General features: G+C 41.8%; 2 protein-coding genes across 2 annotated transcripts in view; one reads left to right on the top strand and one right to left on the bottom strand.

The window, feature by feature from the left end:
* Nucleotides 1-1,861: 1,861 nt before the first annotated feature.
* On the bottom strand, nt 1,862-8,260 carry LOC142020160 (protein EOLA1-like). The gene is made up of 3 exons (XM_075007800.1): nt 8,176-8,260; nt 5,449-5,743; nt 1,862-3,740 (listed from the first exon to the last, which is right to left on the bottom strand). Exons 2-3 carry the CDS (start codon nt 5,699-5,701, stop codon nt 3,523-3,525), a joined length of 471 nt encoding a protein of 156 aa, XP_074863901.1. The 5' UTR covers nt 5,702-5,743; nt 8,176-8,260; the 3' UTR covers nt 1,862-3,522.
* Nucleotides 8,261-10,732: 2,472 nt separating this feature from the next.
* MAMLD1 (mastermind like domain containing 1) overlaps nt 10,733-15,468 on the top strand; it is a 385,137-nt gene continuing 380,401 nt past the window's right edge. Inside the window, exon 1 of the mRNA XM_075008014.1 lies at nt 10,733-10,798. The gene's annotated coding sequence lies outside the window, so the exon portion shown is untranslated. The remainder of the gene's footprint in view (nt 10,799-15,468) is intronic.

The raw sequence follows: 15,468 nt of genomic DNA on the forward strand, positions 1-15,468 counted from the left end.
TAAACTGCTTAAAAAGTCTAAGTAATGGAAGTATTTATTTCTTCTCCATACTTAAGTTTCCCAGGTAGTCAGCATAAACAAGGCTGAGCTAGACACTCTGGAAAATGTGTGCTTCCATCCACCAGATGTAAAACAATCCAACAGATGCACTGTAACTGCCCTTTTAGACACAGGGATTATATCCCCAGTCCTGTTACTCAGAACTTCACAGGACCAAGTCCCTGTAGAAATCCATTGTTTTGGCATGATTCCCAGTGAAGGTTTAAGGTCATTTAATCATTTTTAAACTTCTTGTATTTGTACTAGTACTTTACAACTATTATTTATTTAAAAAAAAACAAACCCACATACAGAATCTCAAACAGTATTTTCCATTTTGTAGCCACAGAATTAAATCTAGAGTACTGCATTCAGTTCACTTCAGTACCAGAAAATATACTGACAAATTGGCAAGCGTTCAGAGAACTATAACAGTAGAAGGCCTGGCTTTTCCAGAACAAGTATAAAAGGCCCGTATAATATGCAAGGTGAAAACAAAGTGGGAGGAGGAAAGCATATTTGAAGGGTGTAAGCAGTTAGGACGGAGACTTATTTAGGGAAATTCCAAAAGAGGAAATAGAATTAACAGGATGAAGTTGAAAGAGAGAAAATGTACACTGACCTGAGATTCGTGGCAGTGAGATCTCTCTCAGTGTATAACAGCTTTCAGTTGTACTGGTGGAAGCCCCCTGGGGATATACAAAGCTTTGTAGATAAATATGAGAAAATGTACTCCAGAGAACAATTCATTTCCAGCCGCTTGGGGATGAAAAAATATAGCCTAATAGGTCTCTCTGATTTCTAATTTCAAGGAGTCCAGGATTCTGCAACAATTTAGACAAGTGTTTCTTCAACTTTTGGAGCTCATGGAACACCACACAGTAATATTTTTATGCAGAACACCTTTGCAAGTTTTCCTAAAAAAAAATTGTCAGACCAAAAAAAAAAACAAAAACAAAACCCAGCAATATATACAGCAAACACAAAATTAAGTAATTTAATCTGGTATCACAGCAATGAAAGAGTAAGTTTATATCTGTTTTTAATAACCGAAAATATATACCCTCAGTGCACGATAACAAAAAACTGTCAGACATTCATCTGCAAGTTGTTCATGGAACACCAGTGCTCCGCAGAACATAGTTTAAATGAACACTGGTTTAGATGCCCACACTCTCTCTTCCTCTCTCTAAATGTCATATTTAAAACTCATAGGAGTAGTAACAATTTCACATAACCTATATTTGCATTGAGACATCTAAATTTGTATTAACAGTTGCACTCCACTGAATAGGAGGGAGCAGGTGAGTAACAATACAGTAAAATCCATCTTAAGTGGTCAGAAGAGAGGCAAAAAATATAATACATTTAAAGTTCAGAATGACAGAACAGTATATACCTACTAATGAATTTATCTGAAGTTGGCAATGGGAGCCTGAACATGTTCAACCTCAATCAAAAATCCAAAGCAGTATGGCAATCTTTATTTAAGGAAACATACCTTCCAGAACACCCTGCCAAGCTCAGGTAGTATGACTTCATGCACAAAGTGAAATCACAGAGACAGCCAAGATTTCAAAAGTGATAACTGGTATTTCATCAATGCTTCAATAGCATCTTAAATACTTGTTGCCCATCATGCAGAAGAGATTTATTAATGGCTCCACATAACTGCAAATCCATCAACTACCATTCTTTTCCATTTCAGCGTGTCTCCTCTAGCTCTCTGTGTCAGGTCGCGGAGGGTTCCATGGACCAGAGTTCTATGTGGTGCAAGGGCAGTGGTGGCCCTGTACCAGCGGCACAATTCAGTGTGACTGCCAGGCCCCAATCAAAGAGGACAGGATGAAATTTGCTCCTTTGGCGATAAATTTGTAATCTTTGAGCAGAAAAGTGATTTCTGAGCTTTATTTTTAAGAAATTATTTATTTCTATTAATTTTTATATTTATACATTTTTATAAAATTATTTACCAGTATTTTAGATCTTCAATGTTCAATTACACTTTTTACATAAGTATCTATAACACCAAACATATAGAGGTAGAACTTCTTCAGTCTGGCATTATTTCGTTCGGCAACATACATGATTCGGCATGATTTCAGTTAGACAGGTGGCAGTTTATCATGCGTGTGGCCAAGCGTCCCATGGTCCATCAAGTTTGTTTACAGCCACCAGTCTTGGCTCTCAGTGTTCTGTGCTATTATTTAGCTCTAATTTACCTCTAAATGTCTTTTAAGAACACAGGAAGCAGTGGAAGTATTGGTACTGTTGCTAGACAATACTGACCTCCTGTGGGTTGGCAAATTCTCTGGTGTGACACCAGTCAGATCCCAACTGTGCTGGACTAGAGAGGTTCATCCTGTACTTGTCTTCCCAAATACTAGTCATGCAATAGAGTCCATAAAGGGGAACCAGGAACGCAATCATTAATGCACAGGTGTGCCTGATTATTAAATATAATTTCTATTTATATAACACTTTGATGCCAGAGGATCAAGACAACTTTATAGACAAACTGATAAGGAAATTGCATCATCCCACTAATTAAATTAATCACAGTTGGAAAGCACAACACATAGCAACACCAGCCACCCACTTAGGGTAATAAGCAGAATACGGTATAAGAAATTGTAGTGGGAACTCAAATAGGAAGACTGAATCCATGATTTAAACAAGATTGAAGGGAAAGCTAGCTGTTGTGTTGGATGTTTGCGTTTTCTTAACATCTACATTTGTAGAGGAGAAAGAAGTGCCGACAAACCCCTGAGCAGAAAAGCATATATTTTACTTCAAAATAAGACCTATGCCTGAGAATAAGAGTTGTATCCTTCTTTGAAGCACAGATGCTCAATTTAAAAGTAGTCTTCATGTATTCATTAGTACTAGTAAGACATATACATATTTAAATTTATTTAAGTAGAGCTATTGCATTTTTTTTTTAAATAATAATCCCGATGACTCCTGACATGCATAAAATTTTCTTGGACCAGGGCTTAAGTTTCCATTTACAGCAAATATAACTGAACGCTTTCATTCCATTGCCATGCCACAGCCTGATGCAACAGCACTTAGCTTTAGGTTTCAACATTTAAAATGGGTATATCTATATCACAAGACATTAAAAACCATTTATTTACAATTGTACACATATACACATACAAGACGTTTTATGAATAGTATAGACATTAATAATAGCAATTACAATGACATCTCTTCATTAGTTGGTAGAAAAACAACAAAAACACATGAATTAATTAATATCTTAATAAGCGGTCATGAAAAACTAAGGAAAAAAATCAGTTTTTGCCTCACATATCTATTTCTATCAAAAAATTCAACATGAAAATGTTCCAGATTACACCTTGGGGGAACGGCCCCACTCACCTCCCCCCCACAAAACCAAAATCATCTACATATATGAAGCTAAAGTAATGACATCTGACATCAGAGCCTTAAATTCAGGGTGGCAAAAAATATAGCTTAATGTTCCAAAGGGATCAGTTCCTTTGGGATATCCACTTGCCATACATCTTTGCCTCCTCTAGCAGGAACTGGTTCTAGTAACCATCTTGGATTTGAAACAACAGTCAAGTATTTCTGCTCCAGGCTAGTGAGTACAGCTTGATTTTCCAGCTCCAAAATCTTTTCTGGAGGTAAGTTTTCTGTATATTGTGATGTCTCTCCAATGTCAACTAGCCCTGTGTTACAAATGCAAAAGTTATTTAGCAGGTTCAATCCCCTCCCAAACAGAAGTTTTCCAGAATAAATTCTCAGCTTCCCCCACCACAAGTCCACCCATTAAACAAGTACTGTAATTCATGTTATAGGAAGGTCTGTACATCCAATAAACACACCTTAAAAAATAAACGTCAATCTCTGCAGAAGGCACCCTATGTAACTCAAGATGAAAAGAAAAAATATAAACTGAAGCATGTAGCTGAAAGATTAATAATTCAATGAGATGTAATTCTGTTAGAAAAGACGCTTTACTGGAACTACTGAGGTATTACTGAAAACATAGAAGGCAAATTCAGCCCAGGAAAATCCCCTCTTAAACAACAGAACAGTGCCCACTTTTAATAGCTGAATTTGTCCATTTTAACAAAATACTGACAAAAGAAAGAAAAAGGGGTACCAGACAGCAAAATGTTTCATGTCTTTCAGTGGTTAAATACATTCATGAAATAAATGGCAAATCTTCATTTCTTTTCACAGTTAAGCATGTGATTTATGTAGAGGTTACAAATCTACATACTATGTAGACACCCTACCAGACAATTTTCAGTACTGTACAGCTGGAACGATATTTTGGTATATGTGGGCAACTGTTTCTCAGCAAATAATAACACATGAAAATGCAAGAGTTGATGTGACAAAATAATTGATACAGATAAGACTCAAAATAAAAAATGGATACAAATTTCATAATTATGCCTACAGTACATCTACTGGAACACAATTTAAAGCAAAGAAACAGTACTTCTATCCTATTTTTGTATCACAGTAATGAACTTTTCCATTGCCTAAACTGTAAAAACAATATTTGATGGTGTATTCAGCCATTTGCACAACTGAAAGTGGCTGTCATAATAACAACATACTAATGACATGAAAAGCATGTCAAGACAATTTAATTGCATGAGCTATTTTCTTGGGCTCAGGAAGAACAAACTGAATCTTACTCTTCCCCAGCTACAGGTTCCACATCTCAAGATGGAAAAATGTAACAGAGGAGTTTAAGCTTTCTCTCCTCTTCTGTGATCCAGTGGAATCTGAGCAGATGTGCTGGCAGAGGTGGTTCAGGAAGCAACATCTCTGCAGCAAGGGTCTCAAACTCATGCCCCACAGGTCATCTCTAGCAGGGTGAGTTACACAGTCTGGTACATGAATACCAATGGGTCTTGGGGCTATTCATTCTAATGGCCCAAGCCTTGCCCCATCCTGCTTCCTCATTTCACCCTGTCCCTCATGAGGTGCGGCCTTGGGCACTATGAGTGGGGAGGAGGTCTGGCACAGGGCCACAGCAACGGTTGGGTCTCCCCACCTCCCCACAGTGGTGGATATTGTGGGGAGGTGGAGCACACGTGGTAGGACTGGCACCTTACAGAGTCATTTTCTAAAAGTTCAGCTACGCTTTAAGATTCCACATACTGATCTACACCTTTGGCCTACATATGATTACATTTTCACCTACTCAATCTCACTGATATCAAAGAGGTTGCACAGGTGACAAACAGATCAAAATCTAGTCTTTTTTTTTAGTACCTCACAAAAATTACAAAGTTATATGTAAAAACGTTGTCTAGAGACAAGTTACAAAATTTGTGCTTAAGAAACTGTGTTGACAAGTTTAAAACATGGTCAGGACTGCTTGCAATTAAAAAAGGTCAACATTACTTTACTTACCAGCAATAACTCCTCTGCCAAATTTCTCCCCCTTATGTAATAGCTCTTGAACTTGTGCAGATGTCATGCCAAGTCTATTCAGAAGGATCTCTTTCCATGTTTCATCTTCCCAGTCCTTAAAAGCTATGTGAATAGCAATAGTGCAGTCCTTATAGTCTACTAACAAAGGACGCCAACGAGTCTCTATTGTTTTGACTTTGTTCAAAACTAATCCAGCATAGGGTTGTCGGAAGGAAAGACAGCCAAATTTCATTTTTCTTCAGTGTCACTTTTTACCTTATATTTCTGTCATGTCCTGTTTAGTGTATGAGAAGGGAAACAAATTAATTGCTTACCACAAAATCCTATGTCTAGTACTTGAAAATTCATCCAGCAGTGGCCACAGAAAACTAAGGCATCCGCAAAACAGTGTTTGGAAGTTTTGCAGAATGCCTTAGATTCTCTAGAAAGCAATGGCCCCTATCGGAATTCAAGACAGTGGGTTAGAATGACCTTTGGTCTGACCCAGTACAGTAAACCCTCAAGTTGAGGGGGTTGTGTTCCTGCAACTCCTGCGTAACTCAAATTTTCATGCAAGTCATATAGGGAGACAGGAACCAGGATGCAGCTATGTACTCCTCAGTTTCCCGGATCCTACAAGCAGCGGGGAGACCAGAACCAAGTGGCAGCAAGGGGAGGAGAGCTGGGAGCCAAGTTGCTGCCTGTTTCCCAGCTCTCCAACCTTCATGGAACCTGGGAAACTGACCAGCTCATGAGAAGCCTGGCTCCCAGCTCCCCTTCCCTTTGAGAACCAGGAAAATGACCAGGGTAGCAGCCTTAGCCAGGTTCCTGGCTCCAAGGATTGAAGGGGAGCTGGGAGCCACGCTGCTGCTTGGTTCCCAGCTCCCGGCTGTTTGTGGGACCCGGGAAACTGACCAGACCACTTGGGCTGGTCAGTTTCCTTACTGCTTCTCCCTGCCTTCCCTCAGCCATGCAGCTATCAGCCTGACAGTGGTGCTGCTGAGGGAAGGCAGGGAGAAGGGGCTCTTAGCTTTGCATATTTCAAGGGTTTACGATATGGCTTTTCTTATATGAATTTCAAAAATGTAGTTTGTCTAGAAACTACAAAAATCAGACTACCATCTGCTACACTGGTGTCCATTATTATTATTTTATGGTAGTGCTTAGCAGCTGCAAGAACAGGTCCCCATTGTAACAGGGTATTGAAAAAAAAATAGACTGAGATTGTCCCTGCTGGACAATCTTGCAATTTAAAGGCAACTCAAATGCAGAGTGGGAGATAGGAAATATTCTTGTTTTACAGGAAAAAACAAACAAACAAACAAAGAAACCACTGGTGGAGCCCAAAACTGAACCAAGTCCTCGTCTATTACTTTACCCATAAAACCATTATTAAATCAAATGTTAGTCTGTTACTGTAATTGGTATGAAAAACTACCAACAAATATTTATGAATAGAAATTAAACTTTTCACATTAGTTTCCAGCCCATGCCATGGAGAGTGCTTTGGAAGAATGGAACAAACATGAGAAGACATGGGGACTAGACGGGGAGTAGGATACAAAAGAACTCAGTAGTCTTGCAGGTCTGGAAAAGTAAGGGAGAAGTTAAAAGACAGGAGAGCTGAGACGCAGCAGCTAAATTTTCCTGTGCTTTAAAGAGGGTTTGACAGGCCCAGATTGGTAGTCAAGACTGTAATGTGCTGAATCCAGACATGCTTGTTTAACACAGTGGAATTATATGTTGGGATTTGCCCTCATTTTCTTTACAAATCCAAATGCTGGGGCACTGCACTACATAGCAGGAAGGCCAGCTACTAGAGCAGCTCACCTATAGCAAGAAGTAAGCCAACAGCTTTTGGGAGAATTAGCTGTTTAACAATACAGGTTGAACCACTCTAGTCCAGCTCTCTTTTCTTCCAGCAACATCTGTAATCTGGCATGATTTTAGTTAGCCCAATGACTACTTATCATGGTTGTGGCTAAGATCCCCATGGTCCCATGAAGTTTGTTTACAGCCATTAGGCCTGACTCAGTGTTTCGTGCTACTATTTAGCTGTAATTTGCGCCCCCCCCCCATAATGTCTTCCAAGAGCCCAGAAAGCAGCAGAAGTGTTGGTAATGCTGCCAGACAATATTGACCTATTGCAGTTGAGCGAATTCTCTCGTTCAGCACCAGTCAGCTCCCAAAGGTGCTGGATTACAGGGGTCCAACCTGTACTTTCAAAATCCTGAGGTGTTTTCGCTAGCACAGCAAATTCATTTTATACATGTTGATTAGTAACAGAGAGGCCGCCCTGTTATTCGGTATGGTAACAAAACAAACTGGCAGCCCCAAAGCACTTAAACAAAACGATTTAGTGGGTGATGCGCTTTTGTGGGGCAGACCCACTTCTTAGTTTGCTCAGCTCTGAAGCACCACAGGCCTGGTGGTTTGTTTCACTGCACACAGGGCTTTTACCCTGAGGGCGCCCAGGAACTCTATTAATTTATAATTAAAAACAAACCGCCAAGCAAAACCCCTTCATTCAAGTTGCCTCGGCCAGGAGAGACTCGTTCCATGCACATGGAGGTTGTTCTCCACCCAGCCCAGGGCTGGCACAGAGCCCCGCGCCCCACCGTCATCAGCTCAGCCTTGGCCTCCCTCCACACCCCATCAACTCGGCCTCCTTGCTGCCCTGGGGCTCTTCCCACCATCAAATCCAGCCCCCCCCCCGAGGGCTCTCACCAATCGACTCTTCCACCGCAGAGCTCTACAGGGAACTGTCGCGTCGCGTCGCGTCGCCCCCTCCGCCGCTGCGGCTGCGTCCCGGGCTCACTTGCCAGGCCTCAGCCCCGCCCACACCGCTGGCCGGAGGGGCGCGCGCTGCTCGGGGGCGGGGCTGGCGCGCGGCTTGGCCTGAGGAGGCTGGTTAGAGCAGGGAGCGAACCTGGGAGGGGTTGGCGGGGTCAGTGCATTTCTTCCCGCTCCAAGCACCGCGTCTGGGCTGAGGTGTGGCGCGCGGGGCCGGGCCTGGCTCTCCTCCATCGCCCCTGCCGGGACGCTCGGGCCGAGACCTGAGCTGGGCCGGAATCCCGGGGCCTCGCCTTTCTGCCTCGGACCCCCACTGATCCGGGCGCGGCTCCCGCCTCAGGGGCCGGGAGCAGTCGGGGAGCCGGCCGGGGCAGCCCCGCTGGGCGGTTGCCTTGCAGTGCACTGGCCGGCCCGGAGCTGTGGTTGGGAAACTCTGGAGGCTTGGGCGTGTATCTGAGTGCCTGTGCCTGCAGGTCCTGTGGCGGCTGGCGGTAGTGCCACAGACATCAGTGCTGCTTCTTACTAGCAATGAGTGTCCCCCACGCACACCTTGCTTTGTAATATCAGAGGCTTAAGTCTTTTTCTGCACCAGAGGGTACACAGTTCCTTGCCTCTTCTGGTGGCATTTTTCTAATGGTCGCTGACCAATTCCCCTGTGAATCAGCCTCTCTTTTGTTTGCCTGCTCTGGAGCCAGGTTGCGCACCAGAGGCCTTTTCCGCACTAAATTCTCTCCCTTAAAATGCACTACTATTGCTATGGGTGATGGAGAGCCACAGCTATTATTGACAGTGAGTTCAGTAAATTGCTTTCTGGTAGTTACTAGCGCTTTAACCATTCACTGCTCTTGTTAAAATTCTAGCACATGGTCTTGATTAGTTCCTCCAGAGCTCTACCATTGCAGGAGTGCATTGGTTTGAATGACAGTGGGCAATGTTAAGGAAAAAATATCTGGAGAAAATCTTGTCATTTGAAAGTAGAGCACCATGAGAGTGAGTCAGACTGCTCTCAGCTGAGCAGCCTCTTCTGCATCCCTCCCTGCTAAAGATCCACTGATTTGGGGGAGAGGGAAATCAAACGGGGGGGAATTCAAAGTGAACAGCACTATATGTTTTCAGGAGGGTCAAAGAGATCTAGTGTAAGGTGCAAAGGTAGAAGAGTGAAATCAAGGGAGGTGAGAAAAAGAAGCCAGTGGAGGAGTTGGGGCAGATGCTATTGGAACAAAGAATAAGAAAACAATACTTTTTAGTGCCAGTGAATTTTGTCATATTTGTTCTTCCATTTCATTGTATTTTTTCTGGCACATGCCCCACAGACACATTGAAGGGATATTGCTCTGGGGATTTGAAGGTAAACTGGTAATTAATGAATAAGTGGCATAGGGTACATTAGAACAGGTGCAGTTAGAAAAGTACATTTTTTTTGTTTCCCTCAGTGTCCCAACAGCTTCTTCCCTAAATGGTACCCCAGTTTGCACAAGGCTCAACTCCATTAGAAACTGCAAGGGTGATCCTGTTGTATAACGCTGCAGTTTTTCTTTTTTATAAACTTTATAAAGTGAATTTTTACTTTATATCTTCTTGCATTTCCAGTGATCAAAAAATGTTGGAGATATGTATGGAGGGATTTCTGTTATGCGTGCAAGCTCTGCTGTGGTCCAGTTATAATTTGGAGGTGTTTTTGGATGTCCTATGACATGGAAGGCAGTGACCCAAAGGGAGTGGGGGAAGGGGTGGAGATGAGAGAAGTAAATAACAAAAAATAGTATATTTTGTATTTGTTCCACTGAACTGGAGTAGTCAGTCTATATTTTACTATTATAACTGACCGTGTGTATTATTTTAAGTTACGTGCCTTAGACAGGCATCAAAGTAGTTGACTCACTGCTCGTTTTCATAGGGGAACTGAACGGCAAAAATAAAATTAACAAGATCTTCCTGATCTAGTATGTGGTGTTGAAAGTGAGGAGAAAGCAAAAATGATCTCCCTGTATAAAGTGTTCAGCAGTACTCTAGTTTCTCCCTGCATCATATAAAATGGAAATTAACGAAAGGTACTCATTTTTCTGTGTAGGCAGATGTGGGTTAGAAGGCTAGGTGCGGATTGAAAGTTAAATAATTCTAGTCGGTTTCCTCATGCAAGCCCTTTACACCTGGAGCCTGTACAGAGGAAGAGGAAAGGGATGAGGAAGAAGTGGCCAGTTAGAAAAATTAATGCCTGCCAATAGAATTAGAAGAGAAGAGAAAAATAGAAAAAGAAAGAAAGAAAGGCAAGAAGAGGGGAAAGGGAAATCAGACAGATAAGATAGAAAGGTGAGTTAAGGAGAAGAATCTGCTCCAGTGTTAATGGTGTCACTTTCTTGTATTGAAGGATTTCTCCGTGCTTCCAAAATTCAATGCCTGATGTGGGACATTCAAAATTTCAGAGTAACTTAAAATTTACATGGACTTAAAGATGGAGAAAGCTGATTTTCCAGAAGTCAGAAGAGAAACAAGCTACTTCGTCAGTTAACTGAAGACACTATCAACCAGAAAATCATCATGATCGAGGCAGAAAAAGGTAAAACCAAAAAGACAATTTCATACTGACATTTTGTGTTTATGTATGCAGGCGTCTTAAAATTAATGTTGTACTGTTGTCTGTAATCAGTCAACTGGGAGGGATAGATCTAGCCCTCTTGGTTTTTGGATATAAATTGTTCAAGTAGTTCTGTGGAAGCTGCCTTCTCCTTAGACCTCCATTGAATATCTAGTATTTTAATGAAAATAGCCGTATATGGTTATTGCTATATAAATTAAGTAAACGTTATGTAGAATTGTCATATCAAATACAGTAAATTCTTTCATATCTGGTAGCCCCTGGGCTGGGAGATTGCCTATATTCAAACATGCTGGATAATGGAGAGTTATACTTAGCAATGCATAACACTAAAGCAAAACAAGATTAGATGTTAAAAAACAAACAAAAATCTACACAGTACTTTATTTACAAACAGTAGTATTGTACACTGTAAACTTATACTGTATTTGCTGTGAATATTTGTATTTGCTTTCACTATTCTCTACTTATGGAAAAGGTGACTAAAATTTACTTATGGCTAAAATGGTGATTATTTGAGAGTTCTGGATGATAAAATCACAGATATGAAAGAGTTTACTGTACATTGTATGAGCTTAGTCCAGAAACCTTGTTCATTGAAAAGAAAACAAGCAAACACAAAACCTCAGCACCTACCTAAGATATTGAGATTGCAAAGATTTGTTTAGTGTCTGAATTTAAGTGCATGCTTACATCTTCTTATACCTTAAGTGTATGATATGTATGTGAGGAAGTTCTTCCTGGTCAGATCTGTCTAAAAGCTTGAGGCTTGAGAATCCATATAGTTGTTTTGGCAACCATGGCTGCTATTGTTGGTCAAGGTCATTATATTAACTAAACCCTGGGTAAATGGTGGTAGGTATTTGTGTTGATGGCCTACTGCAACAGGGAATTCCACAAGTTGATTATACGCTGCAGAAATTGGTATATTTAATTTAATTGTTTGTAAATTTATTTCCCTTTACTTTCAAATGTCTCCTTATTCTAATGGTGTGTGAGAAGGTAAAAAATAACCACTTCATCTTGATTATAGAGAATATGTTACTACTTTGCATGGAACTAAAACAATGCCTGTTGCATTCTGATCTCAGCAAGATGGGTAAGTATTGCTGTGTTTCCTGTCAGACCTGCTCGTTCTGATTTTCACACTATTCAGTACATAGCAATATGTACCTGAAGAGCTGAGGTTAAAATCAGGTCAAGATATTCAACAATGTGTTGCATCTGATTTCAGAAGTGGGTCAAGATGCACAGCAATATGTGCCCATGTATGTAAGATGAAAATTGGATTTTCACTTGCTTAATAAGTTTAAATGAGATTTTTTTTTTAAAATGTGAAAACACATTTTACACAGTGATCACCCTTAAATAGTTAGAACCCACCAGCAGTTAACTCATCATTATTTTCCTGTGTATAGAATGGGAAGTAATCGGGACATCTGACAAAACTGATGATAATACTTAACATTTGTATTTCCAAAGCTCCAGTCACAGTATTTTCTGGGAGCTGAAGTGTGGTGACTGTCAAAAATCAAATTCTGTTCTGTATAGATTTTTTTTTTTTTACCATGCTATACTTATCACGATCGTATAGTATCTGAATGCATTCCTGTAGTGGATTAAGCAGGGTGATTAACGTCTGCCATGTGTTTTGTTCCCCTGTTGTTTCCCAAGAGGAAGGTGTACATCCAGTAGAATGTTTTGCTTTTTGTAGGATGGGATTTTTTTTATATAAGCATAATGATGATCTCTCTACCTGTCATTTTGAAGCTATACTATGTATTGAGTCCATGTGAAGCAATGAAAGCAGTTTGTTCACGTATCATTTTTAAGTTTGCAGCTCTTTAGGCTTCATGAATTACACATATGCAACAGCAAAGCATATATCCATAGCACGCTAAGAATCCTAGACTGTCATGATATAAAAGGTAAATAAACCAGTCTCTCTACAGCTAATTCACATGCAGCTATTGCATTGGTCTTATGAGAAAAAGTGTGCAGGTGGTGGATTACTTGATCCATTTGCCATCTTCACAAGTTCCTGCAACTCTACCAGCATAACACAACTACCCACATAATAATACAGACTACATACACATTAACTCCAAACATCACTCTGAAGCCTAGAATGTCTAAGTCAGTGTGAAGTGATGGAAACAACTACAGGTATGGTTTTAGAGCTTTCTATATGTAGAATATCACCAGTTGCAAGATTTACTGTGTCCATTTTTTGGGATCTCAGCCATTTTCAGCTCTTTTTATATACAAGACTTTATGAATTGCACTTGTGAGAAAGCATGGACTTTTAGCTATCAGCATGTTTATATTAGAGAAGTAGGACAAAGAAGTGTATCTTCAACTTGGAGTGGTAAGTGGTAAGGTTTGTGATCACCCCTGGAGAAAGTTCTCTTCTGAACACTCAGGCTTTATTTTTATTGTTGAACGTTCATTTGTCCCAGAGAAGCATAGTTAACTTAATTTCAACTACTGTGTGTTTGATATTTTTAACAATACTGGGTAACATTTTCCAAAGTACCAATTTCAAAATGTTGCCTTCAGAGTTGAGCCACAGGCCAGGAGACCACTTAATCCTAACTGCTCACTTAAAAGTTGTCCCGGTTAAGCACATTACATTGTTACGTCTTTGTTCTATCAGAAAATGTGCTTGTCTAAAGTTGTACGATGTTTGATTGTAACATCTTCCACTTGTCCCCCCTACCACCTGAAGCGTTAATCCAGCCCTGGCCACAAGCCAAGCAGTGTGCTGCAAGGTGTACTGGAAATTGTAGTTCACATCTCATTGCCTTTCACTGGGGCCCTTGGACCTACGTCTCCAGCTACACTACAGTCCTGAATGCCCCATGCCACACTGTGAGCTACCTAGCTGAAGTGGGTGGCAGCAGAGCAGAGTCGCTCCCCGCTAAAGGAAATGACTCAAGGAGAGGGTTCCTGGTGCTGGAGTGCTGATCCTGCCATACTGTGCTGTCCCACCCCATGGGGCACAGAGTAAGGATTCCTGGCTTGGACACCCACCACAAAGGTCTGCCCTGGTCTTCTGGGGCATTAGCTGTGTCATGGCTCCCAGTGTGTGCCCCTCAGACGCTGGCCACAGGCTCCTTGGCATTCTCTCAGCCCTGTAGCTTTGTGCTCTTTGTGTGCGCACTTATCCCTTCAGCCACCACTGGGGGGCCAGTGCAGGCGAGACTGGTTGTCTCTGACCCTTAGGGCTGGGATGTGCGTGTACAGTGATACTACGGCTGGCTGCCCGCCATCCCCCAAACAGTGAGAATGCCCAGAAATTTCCCTTCCATGCTCCATAAAGGGAAACTGGTAGAGCATGGTTTGGGGACAGAGGGCAGTTGTAGGGCAAGACCAAGTGTGACAGCAGGTAGGAGCAGGAGAAATTGGCTGTGAAAGTGGGGGTGGGGTGTCTGGGACTGGTGGAGGGAGAGAGGGAAGAGACTTGGTGGAATTTGGGGTTGATTGTGGGGGCAGAGGAAGCAGGAGACAGAGAAGAGTCTGGGTTGAAAGTGGGGATTAGTTTTGTGGGAGAGGTCAGTAGAAGGGCAGGAGATGACAGCCCTGGAGTGAAAGTGAGAGCTGGGCGATAGCAGGGTGATTTGAAGACAGCCCTTATGTGAACATGAAGGTTAATTGTAGCAGGATGAGGGGCAGTAAGAGGATGGTAGAGGGGAGAGCCCAAGTTGAAGGCCGGGGTAGGGACATGGGGCTGGAGTGTGGTGGCAAAGTGCATGTATCTCTCAGTGGCCCTTTCTCCGTGCTGAAGATGGGCACGAGCAGTTTTCCACTCCACCCTAATAACTTTACTGTTTCACTTGAACTTATGAGGGATAGTGAGGCAAAAGGAGAGCTAGACTAAAGAAACAGACTTTCTAAAAAAAGGTTTTTTTGAACATTATTGTACCAAAGTAGAAAATCCAGCTTTCAAAATTGTATTTACGAAACACAGCTTTGGGTAGAGGAGGTGGTGGAGGGGAGATGCTGGTGCAGCTCCACTGACTGCTACATCTAGGCATAATGTAGTTTATAAATGTGCTGATGGAGCACTTGTGTTCATGTCCCCAAGGAGGTTCCATATGTTTAAATAAAAAAGACAACACTAACAAACAACCCCTTCTCACACAAACCAAATTCAAGAGTATTCTGGGTGTATTGATGTTAGCCCATTTTGCTTGGGCTGTGTGGAGTGGAGGTGTCAGGCAAGCATGGCTTCCAATATTATGCTTTGTTTTTGCATAAATGTTTTCATCCCCATCCAAGCAGTACCATCTTACCAAGGTCACACTTGAAAGGGACATACAATGACTACATAGTAGCCCACAGAAGATTAATGTGGCCTTGCATGTTGGGTGTCCATAGTATACCAGTCATCCTGGCAGATTGGTTCCCTTAAGAGACAACTGGTCTCCGTATCACTTTTGGGGGAGATAGTGCTCAGTGGCTAAATGGAGCAGGATTTGTGCGTTTGGCTGCTCAGAAGCCATCAGGTGCTGTGGAAGGTGCCGCACAATGTTCCTACTTACATGCAGGTGCTTGCCAGCTCGTCATGGCTCCCATGTGGAGCCCAAACCTTTAGAGCTTGCACGGAGGGGTGTGGGGGTGGTGTTGGC

The sequence above is a fragment of the Carettochelys insculpta genome, chromosome 13 (genome assembly GCF_033958435.1).
Source record: "Carettochelys insculpta isolate YL-2023 chromosome 13, ASM3395843v1, whole genome shotgun sequence".
Classification (NCBI taxonomy): Eukaryota; Metazoa; Chordata; order Testudines; family Carettochelyidae; genus Carettochelys; species Carettochelys insculpta.